At 35.5% G+C, this 23,677-nt stretch overlaps 1 protein-coding gene and 1 pseudogene across 26 annotated transcripts in view; both read right to left on the minus strand.

Annotated features, from left to right (window-relative positions):
* NRXN1 (neurexin 1) overlaps nucleotides 1-23,677 on the minus strand; it is a 1,115,374-nt gene that overhangs the window by 150,147 nt on the left and 941,550 nt on the right. For all 26 annotated transcript variants that reach the window (XM_072768323.1, XM_072768320.1, XM_072768315.1 and 23 more), the window contains one exon: nucleotides 15,057-15,228. In XM_072768323.1, coding sequence (XP_072624424.1) covers nucleotides 15,057-15,228 — 172 coding nt within the window. The remainder of the gene's footprint in view (nucleotides 1-15,056; nucleotides 15,229-23,677) is intronic.
* Nucleotides 10,199-10,676, minus strand: LOC140642300 (heat shock factor-binding protein 1 pseudogene; annotated as a pseudogene).

The following is a 23,677-nucleotide window of genomic DNA, read 5'->3' on the forward strand; positions in this document are numbered from 1 at the left end:
AACCCAGGCACCTAGTAGAATGACTAACAGTTGATTCTAGTTTCTCCAGTTAAAAGATAAGCAATAGTCTCACTTCTACCTGGCAGCCTATAGGTAAAGTGACAAATGTTCTCAGTAGTTCTGGATTGCTCAGGATAGGGTTGGCATGTGCCTATTATGCAGTAGTAACTATTACTATTGATTCTTTTCTGTCTCCGAATTGTGTGTGCTTAAATGACAATTTTTATGGTCTCCTAATTATAGAGTACTATCATGGAGAACTGAAAAAGGAAGTTCCCCTTATATTTAGCCCCCAGATAAAAGGTTGCTGAAGCCCAAGGCACTTGGTAAGAAGGAAAAGATAGCTCTTTCTTTAGGGCACATCCTCTATGCCAGGGTACCTGGCTTGTTGACCCAAGTATAAACTGGATTCCAGCTTCCACTCATTTCTGCCAATGGGATATTGGTATCGTCCATATAGTCACCCAAGCTGTATAACAGTGTGCAGTGGCCCATCCACCAGCTAGTGTGGTCTCTCCCTAATGCCCACTTACCAAAATCCAAAGGATTCTCCAATACTCAGTCCAAATTCCAGTCCTCCAGGAAGTCTTCTCTAATCACTACATACTGCTCCTTCTCTAAATTTATAGAGAACATATTTTCTGTCACTCATTTGACTTGAACCCTGTCCTTCCTAGTGATGCCTCTGTATTATCTTGGCTCAGGAGGAGTTTGGTAGGGGGTAGACGGGTGTGGGGCAATTACATCTCTGAAACTTTCTGGAAAGATTTATCTCCATGTGTGTGAACCCAAGTCTGATAAATTTGTTCTCAGAAGGAGATACACACTAAAATGGGGAGGTTAGTACCTAATGCAATTATAAGATTGCAAAACTGGACTGCTATGATTAATTAGAGTGGAGCTAACATGTATTGAGTACTTTCTACTTACCAGTTCTTACCAGTTACTAAATATTTTGAAACTAGTAACTAACTCATTCAAACTAGTAACTAACTCATTCAAACACCCTCTGAGGCAAGTACTATCATTTATGCATTTTACAGATTAGGAAACTGAAGTACAAAGAGATGAAAGATTTTGGTGAAATTTTTCACATCTAAGAAGTGTTGTAACTAAGATTTAAACCCAAGCAGTTTGCTCCTGAAGCTTCTCCCGTTTAGCTCCACACTACCCCGCCTTTAATTCTTGTGTTAAGTCCATAGAATATGTCTGAAGTTTGGTCATTTGATGTGTGGTCTATATTTTCTATTGCAATTTAGTGTTTAACAGGGGAATACAAATTGAATTTGGCACTCACTATTGTGTTTAAATAAACAATAACCAGAAAACAAAACAAAAACAAAAACAAAAGAATGACAAGGGGCAGGGAAGGGCATCATTATGAACATGCTACAAATCTCAAGGGACCCCTGAACAGATTTCAAAGATATGAACAAAATGAACAATAGCCATTGGTATCACGACCTCAGCACAACAAAGGTTTAGGCATGTGCAACCTGGTGAGAACCAAGGAAAACCAGTTCTGATTTTTCTTTTCTTTTTTTCTTTCTTTTTCTTTTTCTTTTTCTTTTTTTTCTTAGAAGGAGTAGGAATAGTGTAAGCAATGTTGCATAATACTTCGGGGTACCAGAGTGAGCTTGGGATCTGTGACCTTGGAAGTAACCTAATCTCTCTGTGTTTACTCATTTATCAAAAGGAAATAATATTAGCTGGCTTATTTCGTGAGTGCTAATAAGAAAATGTATATAAAAGAACTACTACAGTTCCCCATTATAGAATTCCTGTCTAGCTCACTCTTGCTGATACTAAATCCTACAAAAGACAAGAATTTAAATGGGCTTTGTGCATGTCTGGGATTTTCTGTGAGTTGTTACCTCTTTGCCTCAATCCCTGTGCAATACCAATTTCCTTATTGAGTCAATCCTATGGATTTATCCTTCTATTTGCACTACACTTCCATAAAGTATAGGCCTTATCTAATGATCCCCAGGCCTATTTCCTTCTGTGACTATGACCATCCTGTCCTCCTTTCCAGCAAAGCAAACTTCTACATTAAAAAAAAAAAAAAAAAAAAAAGGCTCTTTTTGTTTGTTTCTCCTCTAACCAGAAAATACATTCTCATCCAACTCCTCTGCCAAATTGAGCTATAAAAATAACAAATGAGAAAGCTGAAGACTCTATATGGACTTTTAAAATGCTCTAGCAAAGGTGACCCTGAAGAATTATTATGACATGCTATCAATTAGTTGACACTATCTAGAAAAATGAAGCTCAATGTTCCTCTATTCTGTCCAGTTTAACATCTCATAAATTCAGCTAAAATACTTCATTGGAAATGCATATGGTAATATCTAGACATACTTATGTTAGGTATATTCTCTTTCGGACTCTCACTGGATATTTTAAATATTCAGGCCACCAGTATAGATAATATGTCCAGGATGAAAAATTACTTCAATAATACTTAACAGGAGCAAAGTTAGTCTCAAATTTTTAAGAGAGGTATGAACCTCAGCTGCTTTTTAACACAGTCAGATTCAAAAGGCTAAAAACAAAACAGACTTTAAAATGTTTAAGATGAAAGTCTTTTTTTGACAAATATTCAACCCATGAGGCTAAATTTGACACAAAATATTCATCATCATAATTTAAATTTTAATATTGGCCTATTTAAAGTCTTCATACTTCAAAAGACTTTCACATTTATTATATCATTCTGTCTTAATTAAGAACTAACTAAAATATTAGATTAGGTTATACTTTTGGATGGTTATAGAAGTTAGGTTTATATTTCTTAGGAATAACTGTGCTTTTCTAATAACCATATAACTATATAAACATGTCAATGCATAATTTATCACAACAATTATCTGACTTTCCAGTTCTACAAAGACATGAAAATCCTTTTTTCTGGAATAATGTTATATATTATTCCAGAAATAATGGAAATGTATTGGAAAGGTATTTTTGGATAGGAAATATTTTTAAAATTTTTGTTAAAAAATACTAACTTACAGAAAAGTTATAAAAGATAGTAACAAGAGCTTCACATATCTTTCATGCACCTTCCCCCACTTAACAACTAACCATTGAACAATTATCAAAATCAAGAAATTAACAATGGTATTATACTATTAACTAAAGTACAAACCTTTTTACGTTTTAATCGTTTTTAACTAAGGCACTTTTGTTGTTCCAGAATCTAATGCAGATTCCCACATCACATTTGTCATGATTAGAATGAGGTCATGACTTTTTGCTGAGAATACTTTCTCAGCACATCATGTCAGGAGGTACATGAAGTCAATATTCCTTTAACAATGATGGTTAGTTTGATAGCTTAGGGTGCTTTGCTGAATTTCTCTGTGAAAAGTTTCTATTTTCCCCTTGAAGGAGACAGTTTTACATTACATAAATTACTAGTCTCTACTCCTACTTCTAAGCACTAATTTTAGCATCTGTTGGTGAATCTTGACCTCAATAATTATTACTTTGAAGTTGTAATGCTGAATTTCTATTTCCATTGTCCTTCTACATTTGCTAATTGGAATTCTCCTGCAATAAAGCACTGTCCCTATTCCCCGACATTATCCATGTATCTACCTATCTATCTGTCATCTAGCTTACTTATTAATAAGATCTGTGCTTATGGATGTTTATTTCACTATTTAGGTTATAATCCAATGTTATATCCATTTGGTTGGTTATTCAAATTGCTCCAGTTTTGGCAAGTAAGAGCTCTTTCAGATTGATCCCTATGCTCTTCTGTTACGCCACTATGTTGGAGGTCAATAAACTATGGTCTATAGGTCAAATGCGTCCCTCTCCCTACTTTTCTAGGTAAAGATTTACTGGGACACAGCTACACCCATTCATTTACTTATTACTATTGCTGCTTTTGAGCTATAATGTCAGAGTTGAGTAACTGTGACAGAGTTCATGAGACCCACAGAGAAGAACATATTTACTCTGTCCTTTTTTTTTTTTAATTTTTTATTTATTTATGATAGTCACACAGAGAGAGAGAGAGGCAGAGACACAGGCAGAGGGAGAAGCAGGCTCCATGCACCGGGAGCCCGATGTGGGATTCGATCCCGGGTCTCCAGGATCGTGCCCTGGGCCAAAGGCAGGCGCCAAACCGCTGCGCCACCCAAGGATCCCTCTCTGTCCTTTTATAGTAAAAGTTTGCTGATCTTTGCTGCAGATGGATTTTTTTAAATTATGAACTTTAGATAGCTGCCCAAATGACATCTGATTGCCACATCTGAGGTAGTTCTTAATAAAGTTAAACATCTATTTTTCCTATATTCTCCTTAGTTATAATATTTTTAATATTGAGAGTTTGTTTTTGGTGAAAAGGAAGAAATGGATTGTCAGTATTCTACCTGGAATGAAGGCATATATAAGAAAATAAACCATAAAGATTCAAAAAAGGAAAACAAACTATAAAGATTACAAAGTAATGAGAAGATAAAAGTGAAAAATTATCTAGTAAACGGAGAAAAAGAGAAATTGCCCTCATGCATGAGTTCTAAAGTTTCTTCTACACATGCAAAGGGCTTTATTAACATGTCCTCATAACAATAACACTTTCCAAAGATGTCAGATTAGTAGTCATTTTTATCTTGAAGATATAGGACATTGTTATTTCACCATCACATTTCACAATCCTCAGATGATTTACTAGTAGACCTCTCCACATGAGAGCCTCAAATCATGCATTTTGCTTTTCAGGCTATTTATTATGCAATGCACCAATGCAAGAATTATATAAAACATATCAGGGCTCAAAGTACATTTATTGGAAGGATTACACAACATTCTTATAATCATATTTGAGAGAACATTTTTTCTATAGCAGAAGTACAAAATTTGGGTTTCTTCTATTAAAGAAAAAGAATTTTATATAAGCTAGCAGAGGCTACATCCAGAAGGCTACATCAGTAATTAGTAGGTTATTATTACTAGAAGGTTATAAATGAACAGCTACATTTCATTGGATATGAAATGGAAGCACACTTCATTTGGACAGGAGGAAGTTCCTCCTCTGTTCATTATACAGGCTTTTCCCCTCTAAAATTTTGACATCCTCAAGATCACCCAGAGCAGGGGTTCTGAATCCTAGGTAAATGGGCCATGGGATGTGAGGACACAACCCCTAAAATTAATCATATGCATAACTGTGTGTAAATGCAGATATATGTGCATTTTTCTAAAGATAAAATGTCCTACTTCAACAGAATGTTATAGAGGCAAAGATTCAAATGAGGTTAGGAAAACTGATGTAGAATAATGTCTAAAACTGAAGGTAGTTATCTAATTGTTATATGCATATGGAGAGTATATAGAACCTCAAGACATTTATGCATGAAATTTTTATCTTTTTGCTATTCTGCATCCCCTTGAACTGTCATTGTTTCTATACTGAAGTGACATTTAATAACCAATTTATTCCTGAGTTTACAAGGTAAGAAATGTAGATAGACAAGAGACAAAAGGAAATAGTACAAAAAATGAGTATTGCTCACATAAACTTGAATGCTTGACAACTGAGAAAAACTAGATAGAATTGTTTAAATTACTTAATTATATGCAAAAGTACTAGTTGTTATCTGTATTTGTCATAAAAGTATTTTTTTTAAGATTTTATTTATTTGAGAGAGAGAACACACACAAGCTGGGGGAGAGTCAGAGGGAGAGGGAGAAGCAGACTCCCCGCTGAGCAGGGAGCCTGACTTGGGGCTCACTCCCAGGACCCTGGGATCATGACCTGAGACAAAGGCAGATTCTTAACTGACTGAGCCACCTAGGCACCCCTATCATAAAAGTATTTAAATATTCCTGAGCAATTTAATAAAAAGCTCTTGAGAAAATAAAGGGTCAGAGTGTTCGAGAAAGAATTAAGAGAAAGGTTCATTGAGTTGGGAACATGGCTGATCTTCCATTGAGCTCAAGTAATTATCAGCTATGTGATACAAGAAAGATACCTTAGGTATTGATGAAATTATAAAAGTATTGTTACAAAACTATAAATCTTATCAAAATCAACCAAACATTTGGAAAAGCTGTCAAATTTCCTTCAAACCCAAGGTCCTTAAAAATGTAATTTCTCTGGCCTTCACTCTTTAGCTATTTCTTTTTTTAAAGATTTTATTTATTTATTTGACAGAGAGCACACAAGTGCACAAGCACACAAGCAGGGGGAGCTACAGGGGGGAGGGATAATCAGACTCCCTGCTGAGCAGGGAGCCAGACATGGGCTCCATCCCAGGCTACGATAATGACCTGAGCTGAAGGTATCTGCTCAACCGACTGAGCCACCCAGGCGCCCCTAGCTATTTCTTTAAACATTTTTCTACCTCACTTCTTAAAAACTAAATTGTGCTTTGTGGTAGTAACTAATTTTTTGTATGTGACATTAGTAATTCATTGTTTGTAAGCAGTAAGCAAATTCATTAATCTGATTATCAGTATCTTTAGAAAAAAGGCCCTGAAACCAATTCCGCAGTCAATACTTAGGCTATCCTTACTTAAAATTATGATAATGCCATTTTCTGTGTAATATGAGTATTTTTCAGGAGTGGGATCAATACATAACTTTATTATGATAAAAACTTAAAATACTAAAATTATACATTGGAGACAATAGTGTGGAGCAAGAAGATAAAGGGGAAATCTTCTGGAAATCATGAAGAAGGTGCTATTTATATTTATTTATATTATTTCTGCTTGTTAACCTGTGTAGCATAAATGATGCCAAAGCCTACCAAATGATCAGAGGAACTTTCTCTTTCTTTTGTCAGAAAATTAAAAATCTTAATGTGATTGCCTTACAGCAACTGTAATAAATCTTTGACATAAAAACAAACAAACAAAAAACCAAAACCCCAGGTCACTGCGATTCTATTAGAATGAGAATGCATTGTTTCTTTCTATTTCCTTGGATACAATCTCTCTGAAGTTAGGCATTTTAGGCAAGTATATTTAATATATTGCTGAATAAAATGTTCATTCTGTTTCATCTCAAGAAAAGCTCCAGAAGTCTCAGAAAAACTGAACACCATGAAAGAAGATAATTAACACTGGAAGCATGAAAATTTTAGTCGCTAATTCTATCTAACACAGCTACAGTATTTGAAATTTCAGATAGTTCATAGTATGTAAGCTTTACCAGAAAATTTTAGTAAACTGTTAAACATATCAAATAAAAGCTAAAGATCTGTATATTCACATGAATACTCACCCATGCACATAAGGATATTTTGGATAAAAATGATCATAAAAGACAATGTTTTTAAATAGTAGTTGAAGGAAGAAACTGGACTTATTCAATAATTATTTAAGAGGCCTACTATGTGACAAGTCCTGATTATCATCTTCTGTTGGACTCTACCAAAAATTGGTTGTTTATTTAACGAATGATTTGAGTTTTCTCTGTGATTTATCTCAGGTTCCTAAGAAAGTTATATTTTCACTGCCTTACTATTGTAGGAGGGAAACAAAATTCAAATATTTCCCATATCTAATACATTTAACTAACACATGTAAGAAATCTATTACGATACAGTTTTTCTCCCAAATAATCTTTAAGGATCCCTACGACCTGAATCCTCAAATGACTCACTCCTCTTCTGGTTACTGAAATCAACTGCTTCAAGTAATGTCACTGAGAAATAAATATAGCAGGGGATCCCCGGGTGGCTCAGCAGTTTAGCGCCTGCCTTTGGCCCGGGGTGTGATCCTAGAGTCCTGGGATTGAGTCCCGCATCAGGTTCCCTGCATGAAGCCTGCTTCTCCCTCTGCCTGTGTCTCTGACTTTGTCTCTCTCTCTGTGTCCCTCATGAATAAATAAATAAAATCTTTTTTTTTTTTTTAAAGAAAGAAGTATAGCAAGTGGAATAAATATATAAAGTTTGAAATCACGTCAACTTAAAGGTTGAGTGCTGCAGGAACAGGAAAATATGATGATTCATAGTGGGTTACTTAGTTTGCTAAAAACACTTTAAAAGTGAGGTTAAAAAATAACCAGTGCCTATACTAATGAGTATTATTGACTCCCAAATTTAGCTAAAATAACTGTGGTTTTTCTAAGAAAATTATTGTTCTATGTTCTATTACTTTTTGTGCACTCATAAGATTTGTGTGTATATTTGTCTGTGTTGGTCAGCAGAAGTAATAGACTGTGACATGCACCAATATATACAACTATGACCAATTGTTTAAGTCTTCATATTTCGCTATGAAGAGTATACTTGCTGTGTTGAAATATCTATCTAATGATTCTCTTCTTTTGGTTTCCATCTTCCAGATAGTATAAAGTCAGGTACATAGAGCTGGTAAAAAAGAGTGTAATTTTGACTTTACTATGAACTAGCCAGTGATTCTGATTAAATCCACTAGCCTCTCCAAGGTTCTATTTTATTGTTTGAAAAATGAAGGAGCTGGAATAGATCTTTGAATTCCTTTTCTCCTTCAAATGCTATGATCACAAATGTGGTAGATTTTTTCAATTACATCATACATAGCAAAAATTCTGATAAAACTAAATAAAAACACCAAGATCATCAAACCAACCAACGCTTAGTATCACCTAGAAATCTTTAAACGGTAGAATGGCTCAAATAGATAGTTGAGACTAATTATTGATGACTTAAACTAAAATTCAATCAATCAGTCTAAACTAAGTATATAGAATTTATTTTATTTTATTTTTTAAAGGTTTTACTTATTCATGAGAGACATAGAGAGAGAGAGAGAAGCAGAGACATAGGCAGAGGGAGAAGCAGGCTCCCTAGGGGGAGCCCGATGAGGGACTCGATCCCAGGACCCCAGGATCACAACCAGAGCCAATGGCAGACACTCAACCACTGAGTCACCTAGGTGCCTCTAAGTATATAGAATTTAAAGGGACATCATCAGGGATCCCTGGGTGGCGCAGCGGTTTGGCGCCTGCCTTTGGCCCAGGGCGCGATCCTGGAGACCTGGGATCGAATCCCACGTTGGGCTCCCAGTGCATGGAGCCTGCTTCTCCCTCTGCCTGTGTCTCTGCCTCTCTCTCTCTGTGTGTGTGACTATCATAAATAAATAAAAAAAAATTAAAAAAAAATAAAGGGACATCATCATTATGACTTTCCGGAGCTCTGAAATGTTTTAACAATTCTCAAAGATGAAAACAAAGTCAAGATTTAGAGATAATACTCATAAGATCTTCAAGCCAAACTGAATGGTCATGTGAAAAATATTTACACTATTTCTATAGAGCTTTCCTTGGGATATTCCTATCTTTCTAACTCCCCTATTCCTAAATGATCTGCTTTGTTACAGCATCACAGACCACCATTTTCTCCTTTTAAAAAACTGTATCAATTAAACTCTTCACTAGTAATTCTGAAGTTGACCCATTTTATTTGACATTGGTCAGTTTTTCTGAATCTTCCTTGTCTCACAAAAAATTAAACTCTTAGCAAGCAAGAACCATGTCTCTGGGATGCCTGAGTGGCTGCCGTCTGCTCAGGTCATGATCTCAGGTCCTGAGATCAAGTCCCACTTCGGGCTCCCCACAGGGAACCTGCTTTTCCCTCTGCCTAAGTTTCTGCCTCTCTGCCTCTCATGAATAAATAAAATCTTAAAACAAACAAACAAAAAACATGTCTCTGGTTTCTCTATTCATTCCTACCACAGGTTTCCATTGCATTGTTACTTGGTGCAGTCTGATGACACTGCAGCAAAAGAATGTTGGGAAATTGCTGGTAAGAGAGACAGACAGACTAAAAGTAGAAATGATTCTTCTATTCAGTCGTTGACCAGAACTTCTACTGCGTTCTGTATTATTTCTCTATTTTCTCACACCCTACTTTAGGCCTCCGTCTTTTGATATCTGTACTGTTTAATAGCTTTCTAAATATCTGTCTCTATCTTTTCCTGCTAATCTCATTAAAATAAATGCATGCCATCCTCTAAGTAACAATCTAGCCATTCAAGAGCCAAATCAAGTTTCCAGTTTTTTTCACAGGCTTACTAGACCACTCATTCCAAAATTGATTCTTCTTCCTTGGAATTTATTTACCCCCCTTTTTTGTACTTCTTTTTTCTTTCTTTTTCTTTTTCTTTTTTTTCTTTTTCTTCTTCTCCTTCTCCTTCCCCTTCCCCTTCCTCCTCCTCCTCCTCCTCTTCTTCTTCTTCTTCTTCTTCTTTTCTTTTTTCATAACCACCAAATTTTTAGTGTTTAATATTTAACAGCACAACTGACCAAGATCCAAGATGTGGAGTTCAAGAAACCAGGAGAGAGGATTACTCTACAGTAAAACTATACAGTATGTTGTAAGAAGAACGTACACTCCGGAATAGAAAACTTGTCTACACATAGCAGTTGCTTCAGAAAGGCATTCAGTCTTCTGCCAGCTTGTAAAAATGCTGTTCTGGACTTCAGTGTGATTTAGCTGCTTTCGGCTCTTTGTTGTGGCAGGGATCTTGTTCTCCCCCTCCAGCCCTTCCACCCCAGCCTGGGTCATGAAGACTGCAATGTTTTTTTTCAGGCTGTCAATGCAACTGCTCATGTCATCAATTCTTCTAATGATCTGGTTGGACATGGTCTGAAATTTATCTTGCCTCTATTGCAGGAGTGTCTGCACCACCAAGGTGAGATCCTGCAAGGTCTTGGGGTCAGTCCCAGCCATCTCCCCGATTCCCAGCTTGGTGGCAAAGTCTTTTTTTGTATTTTTTAATCAGAAATTAACTGTATATTATAAGATAACTCTTGTATTTTCTCATATAGTATATTTTTAATCTCCGACAATTTTTATGTATCTCTGTAACCAGATGGTAAGCTCAGTATGTCCCTTTAATGTCGTATATATATCCCTTAAATACTTGTTCATTTGATGTGTTAATTTGACAGAAAGAAAATGAATATTTGGCCTCGTGTAAAGGACATTTTTTGGCACACTGATAGACAAATGAACTCAAAGGTTTATCTTCAAAGGTAACGACAATTTACCTGGAGCAATCTTTACTTTGGGCAAGTAAGAGTATATTAAGTTCTGTGGATTAACATTGTGAGATAAGAAAATCTATTTTTGTTAAGAGAGAAATTTTGCTACATAACTATAATTAGGAACAAATCAGAGATTAACGATGCATTATATTCTAGAGCTTTAACTAATAAGTACCAATAAATGGCTTTCTCAACTTTAAATGGCTTGCAAAATATTATTCCTATTCATTGCTCCATGTACACAAAATAATTGAAATTGGGTCTGCTATTCAGAAAATTCAATATTTATTCTAATTTAACTCAACAATATAAATTGTTGAGCTAAAGGAGTATTTCATATACTTGAAAAATAGCATAAAATCTACCTCTACTAATTAGTTTCTCTATGAAAGTCTTCCAGACAATTCCTGGGTAATACCACTGGTCAATGCTTTAGGTGCTTTTCATTAAAGGTATAGCGTTGCTACCAGATGAACTGCTTCATATAAAAGCACTTACCACAAAGCCCTATAATGGAAGGTTAAGTGCTATACTTAATTACTAATTTCAATCCTTATTACCTATATTTTGCAGTGCAGGCACTTTAAAAGGAACCAAATATAGTCTGTTGGTTCCTGCTTCTCTGATTATAGGATTTGGTGGTAAAAGCATTAGTCCAGCTGTTTTTCTAATGAAGAGAAACAACAATAAAAAAACTTTTAAGGTAAAAATAGTCATACCACAAACCAATATAAAAGAGAGGTACTAGACATTTCTATTGAATTCATATGTAAAATCGCTTTGTTCTAAAAACTTTAATCTTGATGACACATACTTTTAGATTTGTATTCAGCCTTCATGGTATTGTCACAGATAAAGCTCCAAAAGAAAAAGGTATTTGAAATTTTCATGGCTTATTTCCTACCTCAATATCATGCTGAAATGCACACAGAACAGATGATTAATATAATACTTGAATGGTACCTGGGTGGCTGTCTGTTAAGCATCTGCCTTCTGCTCAGGTCATGATCCCAGGGTCCTGGGATTAAACCCGTGGCAGGCTCCCTGCTTAGTAAGGAGCCTGCTTCTCCCTCTCCATCTTCCCCTTCCCTCTGTTTGTGCTCTTTCTCTCTCAAATAAATAAAACAATTTAAAATAAAAAATCAAATAAAAAGCCTGATAACCACAATGGTGAGTCCCCTGAGTTCATTACATATTGATCATTAACTTTTTTAATGTATATATTGAAATTCCCCACATGCTCTAATATTCTTGAAGACAGATTCTACATTTTACTATTGCTTGTCCCTTTCGTAATAACTTCTTCAACTTTGCTCACTCTTGATTAATTAATATTATCTAAAATACTTTTTACTGAAAGGACACACAGAATCTTTGACGAAATACAAAAGAGGTTGAATCTAAAAGAACTATTTCTAAAGATTTATTCCTTAACTATTATGATATTTCCAGCTTCTGATTTTTTGCCAGCTTTTGATTTTTAAATATATTTTGTACCGTTCCCTATACTGAGCATCCATTTAATTGCTAAATAAGACAATGCATATTTTAAACAAATATTAGTCTAGAAAAATATACAAATAATTGACAAATATTTAAGTAATTTACTGTCCCAATCTCAGTGACTAGTATTCAAATTAAACATGAGCTTGCCACAAGTAAAGGTGATGCCTTTTTGAACTATATCTAGTACATAGCATCTAGTATGTGCAAAATTAAAGGACTGTCAATCAGATAAAATATATCAAAGAGGTATAGAAATCCTTTAAAACATAAAACATTTACCCAAATGCATTAATACATTAGAAAACTAGGTTCTGATTATCTATGCTTGGGAAATGCATACTATATTTCTCTTTTAGAGATGCATTATGGATATCAATAAAGTCCAAGTATACATATTTTATACTTAATTTAATAGAGATTTTCCCAAACTAACTTGAGAGTAGGACTTTCTCTCCTCATAGGTCACCATTAGCATTCACTAGAATAGAGTTCTTGCAGACTGCAGTACGGAGAGTGTGATAAGCATTAAAAGTTACTAAAATGAAATACTTTGGGGATCCCTGGGTGGCTCAGCAGTTGAATGCCTGCCTTCAGCTCAGGGTGTGATCCTGGAGTCCCAGCATCGTGTCCCACATCGGGCTCCTTGTATGGAGCCTGCTTCTCCCTCTGCCTCTCTCTCTCTCTTTCTCTCTTCTCTGTGTGTCTATCATGAATAAATAAATAAAATCTTTAAAAAAATAAAAAATAAATAAATAAAATGAAATACTTTGAACAAGTTAATTGGTGAAACAATGCTAGGCTTCAAGAGGCAACTGTCATACTACAGTAGTAACAGGATTTGTCAATTTACATGTTCAGTCTACTATTCACAAACACAATACCCCCAGAGACAGAGCCTAGACCTTATCCTACTTTACATTTTCCATGGTGTCCAGTGCAATAGCTTCCTCTCAGGAAATAGGTATTGATTAATCTGTTTTTTAGGAAATCCGCTAATTTACTTTTCCATAATCTCACTGAGGCTGTAGATTTTAAGAAAAAATACTAGTAGGATTTCAGTAAATGCAATAAGATATTAGCAGGGGCTATGTGACATTGCATGCATATTTAAGTTACTTTTCTTCCAAATCCTCCATTCCTTTGTCTTATTGCAGATAGTAAAAGTAGGTGTACATTCTCTTAATTGCAGAGTAAAATCAGGATAATTCCCAGGACATCAATTCAGCAAATATTTATTGAATACCTACTGCTTGCCAGTATTATATTGGGTACTAGACATATTAATGTGCTTGCTTCTGAGTTTTGTCATAGAGTTGAGTTTTTTATTATACTTAATTCAGCAAATATTTGCAGAGCACCAGGTTTACAGAATAGGTCTGAAATGAGGCTTGAAGATGTAGACGTTTTTAAATCAGAAAAGGTCCAGAAGGGCATCACAGACATTTCATTAAACATTTCCTAATTGTTGAGTCAGTATTAAGAAAAATTAATCCTTATTTAATAAGTTAGTTATTTCCTCAAATTATTTCTGTCAAGAAACAAATACTTGTAATAGAGGCTTATGCACATTTTGGCAATCATTTTTACTGCAAAAAATGAACATTTCTTTTTTATATTCTTTCTTTATTCTGTGCTATAAATCTGTTGTACAAGTCAGTTGTATCAAAAAGGGGAGTAGAGAGAAGTAAGGCTGATGTTCTTAGTGACCTCTTTGTACTAAAATATAAAGAGGATAATAAATGAAATAAAATAACCATTATACTTTCAATTTCTATTTTACTTAAAAATAACATGTTTTTTTTTTTTAATTGAGACCATATGCAACCACAAATAACCTTGGTTTAAGTTTCTCATCTACTGCTTTTGTTTCAATAATGTAGAACTGACAAAGTTGATTAACAATGAAAAAGGTAATTTTTATTTTATCAATAATAGCTTAATGTTCATTTTATAAACCTGAAATGAGTAATGCTAGTGTCATAGAATCCTTGTGAAACTCCCATATAGTTATAGGACAGTGAAAACAAATGTCATTTAGTTACATGTTCTTATAACTTGTGATTTATAGTACTACATATTGTTACTTTACTATTTCTCTGTTAGTCCCATGTCCCTCACAAGTTTCAGCTCTGCACCACCATCAAAGGAACCACCTGGTCCTATTTTCTTTCAGAGAAAAGTATGTAATATTCCTTCCCTGAGTTTTAGATTTTAACTTTGTTACTTTTGACAAAGCCTTTCCTTTGTTCAAATGCAAAGATCCAGTAAAAAGAGCTTTGACATGTTGTGCCTTTTATGTGTGCATTTTTCTGGTTTCACTGATGTCCTGAATTTTGCAAACGATACCGTGTGCCTTCAAGTTCTCCTATAAAATGTCATTGTACACTGTATCAAGAACAGTTTAGGACAGCATTACATTCACATGATTTTAAAGTCCAATAAATACTTGCTGGTTTCTCAGAAAACCCACAATTTGGTGTAACGGACGCAAAATAGTGCTTTGTTTCCCAGTTTGTTTTTCATTAAATCTTCTCCCAATACACATTCACTGGCTTACCTGCAGGGTAGCGCTCGATCACTGGCCAGCTGTCCACCTGTAACGTGGCATTGCCACCACTCCTCGTAAAACGGACTACATGGTATTTCCCATCGTTAATGATTGCACTGGACTCCTCAATGGCGATGTCATCTGTCCCAACATTAAATTTAACTCCAATTTTTCCTTGGTGCTGGAAGGGAGGAGGGGACAAAAAAAGTTGTATGAAGTTATTATACTGATTAGTCAGTATTTAGTAAGAATTAAGTATAGGAAAAAGACAAGATTGTCCATTCTTGCCACTTTTGTTCAACATGATGTTGGGACTTCTAGCCACAGCAATTGGTGAGAAAAAAGGAATAAAAGACATCCAAATTAGAAGGAAGAAGTAAAACTGTCACTATTTGCAAATGACACATTATATATAGAAACCAAAAAAAAACCTCCATTAAAAAACTGTTAGATGGGGCATCCCGGTGGCTCAGCAATTTAGCACTGCCTTCAGCCCAGAGTCTGATCCTGGAGACCTGGGATCGAGTCCCACGTCGGGCTCCCCGCATGGAGCCTGCTTCTCTCTCTGCCTGTGTCTCTGCCTCTCTCTCTCTCTCTCTCTGTGTCTCTCATGAATGGATAATTAAAATCTTTAAAAAAAAACCTGTTAGAGCTCATAAACGAGCTCAGTCAAGTAGCAGGAAATAAAATCAATAGATAAAAATCTCTTTACACTAATTCTTTACATTAATAATGAACTATCAGAAGGAGAAGTTAAGAAAACAATTGAATTTGCAATTACATCAAAGAGAATAAAATGTATGGGTATAAATGTGACCAAGGAGGTGAAATATCTGTATTTTTGAAAACTATAAGACAATGATGACATGAAGTGAATAAAACACAAATAAATGGCAAGAAATTACACATTCATGGATTAGAAGAATTAATATTGTCACAATGTCCATGCTACCCAAAGCATTATACAGATGTAATGTATTCCTACTAAATTTCCAGTGGCATTTTCCATAGAAATAGAGCAATCAAAAAATTGCATGAAACCACAAAAGGCCCTGAATAGCCAAACCGATCTTGATGAAGAAAAAACAAAGCTGGAGACATTTTGCTCCTTGATTTCAAACTATGTTATAAAGCTACAGTAAATCAAAACACTAAGGTGTTGGCATTAAAAACAGATACACAGATCAATGAAATAGAGCCCAGAAATATACCCACACATACATGGCCAATTAATTTACAACAAAGGAGCCAAGAATACATAATGGGAAAAGAACATTCTCTTCAACAAATAGTGTTGGGAAAAGTGGACAGCCATATGTAAAAAAAATGAAACTGGACAACTGTCTTATACCATACACAAAAATTAACTTAAAATGTATTAAAGACTTGACATAAGACCTGAAATCATAAACATCCTAGAAGATAACATACGCAGTAAGCTCCTTGATATAGGTCTTGGTGGAGATTTTTTTAATCTCATGCCAAAAACAAAAATAAATATGTAGGACTACATCAAACTAAAAAATTTCTTCACAGCAAAGGAAACCATCAACAAAATGAAAAGGCAACCTACTGGATGGGAGAAAATAACTGCAATTCATACATCTGATAAAGGTCTGGCAGTCAAAATACATAAAGAGCTCATACAATTCAACAGTAACAAAACAATCTAATTTAAAAATAAGCAAACATCTGAATAGACATTTTTCCAAAGAAGACATACAGATGGCCCACCAGTACATAACAAAATACTCAACATCCTAATCATCAGGAAAATGCAAATTAAAGCTACAATGAGATATCACTTTACACCTGTTAGAATGGCTATTATCAAAAGGCAAAAAATAAGTGTTGGAGAAGATGTGAAGGAAAGAAAACCCTTGTACACTATTGATGTGAACGTAAATTGGTACAACCACTAAGGAAAACAGGATAGAAGTTCTTCAAAAAATTAAAAATATAATTATCATATGATCCAGCTATTCCACTTCTGGGAATATATCCAAAGGAATCAAAAATACTAATTCACAAAGATATATGTGCCCCCATGTTCACTGAAGCATTACTTATAATAGCCAAGAAACGGAAACAACCTAAGGATTCATAGATGGATGAATAAATAAAGAAATCATGGTATATACAATGGAATATTATTCAGCCTTTAAAAAATGACTATCTTACCATTTGCAACAACATGGATAGACCTCCAGGTCATTATGCTATATGAAATAAATCAGAGAATGACAAATACTGTGTCATCTCTCTTATATATAGAATCTAAAACAAAAAATACACCACATTTATAGATACAGAGAACAGACTGGTGCTTACAAGAGGCAGGAGATGAGGGGTGGCAGATACAGGTCAATTTTTTTTTCTATTTTAAATAAATAAAAAGTAAAAACAGATTCAGAGATACATACGTGTGCGTGTATGTAAAATCACTTAATTATGTGTGTGTAATCACTTCTCTCAAGATATTCACAGTTCAGTAAAGTTCATCTTGGGTTCTTTTCATAACTATATATATTTAGGTCCTCTAGGAGGCACTTCCTCTTGTCATGTAGTTACCCTATTCACCCTCCTACTCTCTGTTCTAGGAAGCCATAAATTTAAACAAAAAAAATATGTAATACAGTATATTATTCAAGAACATGATTTAGACAACAATTGCTCTTCTTCAAATTTGCTTTTGATAAATTCAGATCCTAGAAGCAAGATTCTTAACATTTGGGTCAATCTGGAGCATCTTTTTCATGGACGACTGATAGGCCAATATAAATACTTTCAAGAGAACTCCCAGAGGTTGCCACAGAAAAGGTGCATTGCTGCCTGTGTGGGAGGACATTCTCTCAACTCCTCTAACATAGTTCCTTTATTCCACTCTTACCATCTGCCAACACCCCCCAAAAAAGGCTTGAAAATCTCTCTTTTAAGAACTCCTAAAATCACAGCAATTCAGTCTGTTTGGAGTCCAATGATAAATCCTCATAACAAAGAATAGCATTCTAAAGGGCATGGGGCACATGGACAGGTATGTGAGTACCATTTCTTAGTCCTTATTCACAAAAAGAGTCAAATGCTAACAGCCTGAAACTTATTCAATTTCTTTATTTTATAGATGATGAAACTATGACACAGGACGGTACAATGACTTGGTCAAGTCGGGTAACTTAATAGACAAGGAGTAGAACTAGGATTCGGTCCCCCAGTTTTGGTGTCTATCTAAGGCAAGAAACAGTGATCTAAAATTAGCTTCCTTTCTGAATTATGCAAAGCAGCATTAAAATCAGTCGAAGTGCAAAGTTTGTGGCTGTTAACTTTAGAAATTCATAATGTGAGGAAGCAAAGAGAAGCGTGTACTTATGTCCTCTGCCTCTGAGGAGCATTCTCTAACAGCAGGACTGTCAACTCCACCACGAGCACTGTTGATTTGTAAAGCATGTGGATTTGCCCTTAATCAGTAGCACAGAATACCTGCACTGTAGGCCCCATCAGAGTACATCACCTCTAACTGTCTGCAGCTCACCTTTCATCAAACCTCAGTTGAGAGGAAGAACATGGGAGAAGAGGGGTCTCAAGGACACAAAATCTAACCATTCTTGTAGAAATTTACAATGAGAATATCAGAAAACCTGAAGACGTGGTTACATCCTCTTAACCTCTCACTGGATTCCCATCATTGAACTAGGTGGTAAAAGTATGGCATCGGCTTAGGCTGAGAGTTATTTTAAGAAAATCTTGTATAAAATCGCATCAAGTAAATGGAAGTATCTGAGGACGTTATCTGGGAATTGCTCATTGTACCCTTCATACTCATATGCAAAAGGCTCCCGTTTTTTTCTGCTTCTTACTATCCATAAAGGATCTCTTTCTTATAATTAATATGGACTTTAATTTGTGTTTTTTGGTTTGTTTTAGGCTTGATGGGCAACATGACTTAAAAGTATATTTCCTTTTTTTACTTTGGTTCAAGGAGTAGGGCAATTTTAAAAGCTATCTAGACTTCAGATGTACTGTTTTCCCCCAGATTTATTTTCAATGTCTACCATATATCTCATAATCTCTACTTTAAAATATATTCCATTATAAGGCATTTCGGTTTTCTGTAGAATGATTCTAGTGATAAACAAACAGCAGGATTCTCATGAAAACTAAAATTTTATCCAAGGGCCTGTGGAGGCTTTTTTTTTTTTTTTTTTTTAGACTTTTTTCACACAGGTGTTTTTTTTTTTTTAATTTTTATTTATTTATGATAGTTACAGAGAGAGAGAGAGAGAGAGAGAGAGAGAGGCGCAGAGACACAGGCAGAGGGAGAAGCAGGCTCCATGCACCGGGAGCCCGACGTGGGACTCGATCCCGGGTCTCCAGGATCGCGCCCTGGGCCAAAGGCAGGCGCCAAACCGCTGCGCCACCCAGGGATCCCTTCACAGGTGTTTTGTGCAAGTAATTATTATTTCCTCATTTTGGTAGGATTCCAATTTGCTCATTTTCAGTAAATTATTTAACGTGGTATATATTTTTAACATGTATGTGATATAGCTCCACAGGGGGTAAAAATTAAGAACCTTATTTAAGAGATTTGTTAAGTTATCTTTAACACCCCTATAGTGTTATGGTACTTTACAAATACTAACTCTGGTATTTCTCGTAACAGCCCCATGAGAGAGGAACTATTTTATCTCCATTTGGCAGATGAGAAAACTAAAGCACAAGGTGATCTGGTAACTTGGCTAAAGACACACAGCTATACAGAGAAAAGCTGTGATTCAAACCCAAGCAGTCTCACTCTAGAATTTGTGTTCCGAATGATTATGTCAGGCTGAATGTGAGGAATACTGGGTCATCCTCTAACTGCAGGTAACAGATTTGGTTAAGCTAGCTGTTCTTTGCTACCTGCTTTTTCTTTTCTGCTATAGTAGAAGTACCACAGGGCCTCATTCTGTGTTTTGCAGATTGTACAAATGTATCAATCAATGTATGTTTAAAATAATTTTATAGAGGACAATAAGCAACTGATTTACAGATATTATAGGATGTTAAAATGGACTAATTTTTTTCTTAATTTCAGCTGCAATCTTGAGATGATAATAAGTCAAAAAAGACTGCCCCTTCCATTCTACAAAATGAGGTACAAGACTTGCAAAGGATAACACTGACCACTGTTTTTGGGACCCGCAATTAATTACCTATTTTCAGCTCACCGAAGATGAGAGAAAGGCCAAAAAGAAGTAGATAACTGGAAGAGTATTTTTGGAGACAACTGAGCTGTGATGTGGTTTGTATGTACCTCCAAGGTAGAAGGTTACTTTTCCCTTATCTCAAGTGCAGGGGAAAAGGACGTCAAAGAAACATCTCAGAAAGTTCGATACTTGTCTCCTAGAACTTGGTGGCAGTGGTTGGGACAGTCAGATGGCCAGGGACACTAAGGCAGAAATCCTAAATAACCACTTGTAGGAGGTGCATTTACCTGCCTCAAGGGAAATGCAAGTAAAGAAAGTCCAATGAATGATGTGGTTAAAAGCACTAAAAAAAAAACACTAAAATGCTTCCCCAAAGTCCCCCAGTGTCAGTTTTCATTATAGGCTAAACCCAGCTAGATGGCTACTATCATATTAGCCAAGATCAAGGAGAACCCTTATCTCTTCTTCCTTTTCCTGCTTCATGTCTGGAGGAGCAGAAAGGAGGAAGAGAAGTGAACATCACTGCAATGAGAGGAGAAATAACCTCATCTCTCATCCAGTGCAACTAGCAGCTCCAAGGCAGCCCAGGCAGGGCTAATAAACTAGCTTTAACTGAAGTTGTACTTATTATTACAAAAGAGTGAACTGAAGTTACTTCCTATGCATAAAAGTTAATAGATGACTTTTTTTTTTTTTTTTTTACTATCTAAGAATGACATGAGCAGTGTTGAGACTTTTCCTCGACTTCCCTGGGGTCAGGAAAAAAATATTCCACAGAACACCAGACTTAAATTCCTGTTGCATTGCAGGAATCAGCTCTTTCAACAGAACAAGAGCATGAAGATATATGTCACTCTGGAGTTGCCCACTGTTTTAGGGTCTCTTCTATGACAGACCTATTTCCCATTCCAGGATAGAGACTGAGAGAAATTCTTGAAGTTCCCTACTTGTTTTGATAGGAACTCTTACTAACAAGTTCTAACTATTAACAAGATTCAAGTTCTGTGATCAGAAGCATTATAATACTAAAGGTATAAAATATACCAAATTCTGAAAAAAGTCCCTTTACCTTATCCTTAACTTTTCAGCAAAATGAAATGTACAATGCATATTTTCTAGGATATAGAAATCCCCAGATTCTGCAGGGATTCACTTCTTGCAACATATCAAAAATATATATAAAGGAACATGGGTTGGTGATGCTTAGAGAGTTTCTGACTTTTAATCTATGTCCATCCTTTCCTGGATATGTTGATTTGGTCCTTTGACATCCAAAACCTTTGCTATTTCCTGGATTCAAACTCCAAGTCACCTAGAACAGAACTGAATACCAGTGAAGTAGGTTCAGACAATAGTCTCCACAGGAAGTCAGAGATTATTTATCCTACTCAGACTACATCAAGCCAGAATCCATTCTTCTCTGAAAATAAATGAATTAAAAATGTACATAAAAGGGCACCTGAGTTGCATAGTCAGTGAAGTGTCCAACTCTTGGTTTTGGCTCAGGTCATGATCTCATGGTCGTGAGATAGAGCCCCGTGTCAGGCTCCATGCTCAGCTTAGTCTGCTTAGGCTTCTCTGTCCCTCTCCCTCTACCCATCCCTACTCCCCCTACCTCTGTTCACATGTGCAAACACTCTCACCCTCTATCTAAAATAAATCTTTAAAAATGCATATAAACCACAGAATAATAATATGAAGCATATTTAGAGGACTAGTATTTATGATTCCACTCAGAAACTGTAAATATTCTCAAAACACACCCCTCCCATATTGACAGAATAACAAGTCATTTCAATTACATAAACAATAAAACTTGTTAAACTTTCTTGCCAATGGATAATTACAATTTAAAAGAATCCATTTCAAATTCTTATTCTCTGGGATTAAATGTGATTGTCTCTGGCAAAGTCTCATGAATATTGTATTAGCAAAACCAGCAGTAATTTCACTGGACATGTACTGATCTTTCAGCATTGTATCTTCCTTGAAGTAGATAACCGGCTCACACATAATTTCAAAAATCTATTATAAGAATATCAGTAACAAGACATTCATAATTTAATGAAGTCTTTCCATGGATTCATTAAATAAACAGTGACAAAGGTAATTATTAGTTTTTTCCACAAAAGCTCATTTCTGAATAAGGATTATATTATTAAACCAAGTTAAAAGGAAACATGAAAGATGACACTGGAAAGGAACTTGAAAGTTCTAGCATAGTTTCATGCACCTTTTAATTCCATCTGTAATCACATATTCACTTGAAAATATCTATTTTAACCAAGATTAAGATTTAATGATGTCCTTGATATCTTGGACATATTTCAAGCAAGACATCTGTATATTACAGATACAGACATATTTCAATCTGTATGCATATAAAACAGAATACATAAACGTAAAGATTCATCCTTTATGTGGCACACAGATATGTCCACTGATTTTGTTTTACCCTATACTGGGGTTGTTATATAGAACTGTGTGGCTCAACTGTGTCAAGGAAAACAACCAAAAATGAAAAAGAAAATTATCTACTGTTATTTTTGTTTATACCTTTGGAGTATCAACAAACAAGATGAACAGGGTGCAACTCAGAATGGCATGTAGATTAGCAAGGATACTTGCTTATGGTCTACAAGCTTCTGTTGTACAACACGAGACAGTCCTATACTCCAGGGCCCCACTTTGGATAAAACTTGACAATGCCTTCAAATACACTGAATGCTTATGCTCATTTCAGAATACAGAACAACTCCCACGGTCCAATTTTACATTGTCAACTGAAATCGGAGTCAGGCTGAATGTTATGTTTTGCTCCTCCAGAGACTAATCTTCACCAGGGAACAGAGGTTTTAAGGCCTGAGGGGGACTCTGGGGCCTATAGTCACTGTTGCTGGAATAAGTAACATTGCGGAGTGTGTCAGACAGCCACCTGTTCTCTCACCTCAAAACAAACAGACTGATTTGGATAATTACTAATTTAACCCAAATACATTTCCAAAGGAAATTGGATTAAGAGGTCTTACTAGCTGGTAGAGACTGTGTTTACAAATCTAGATGTGTTTTTCGTCTAGTTATTTTAAACTGGCACTGAGCTGGAAATGCGCTACTTCCTCCCCCCAAATAAAACATACACACATCATCATCATTTCAAGAAAAAGAAGGTACTGTTGCCTTGTCGCCCACTTTCCCCACTGAATATTTTTTTTAATTTATTTATCTAATGAACAAAAATCGAATACATAACATGCATTTTGCATTGGGCTAAGTATATAGACAGTAGAAACATGTAAAGTGTGTTCTCTGTCCTAGAGGAATTTTTTTATTTTTTATCAAAATCAAGAAGACAAATTATGCATACAAATATTCACACCCACAAAACAGTTGAGGGAGCAGGGCACACTGTGGAGAACTGCTCTCAAGGGCCTCAGGGAGCCTCTGAAT

This window comes from Canis lupus, chromosome 11 (genome assembly GCF_048164855.1).
Source record: "Canis lupus baileyi chromosome 11, mCanLup2.hap1, whole genome shotgun sequence".
Taxonomy (NCBI): domain Eukaryota; kingdom Metazoa; phylum Chordata; class Mammalia; order Carnivora; family Canidae; genus Canis; species Canis lupus.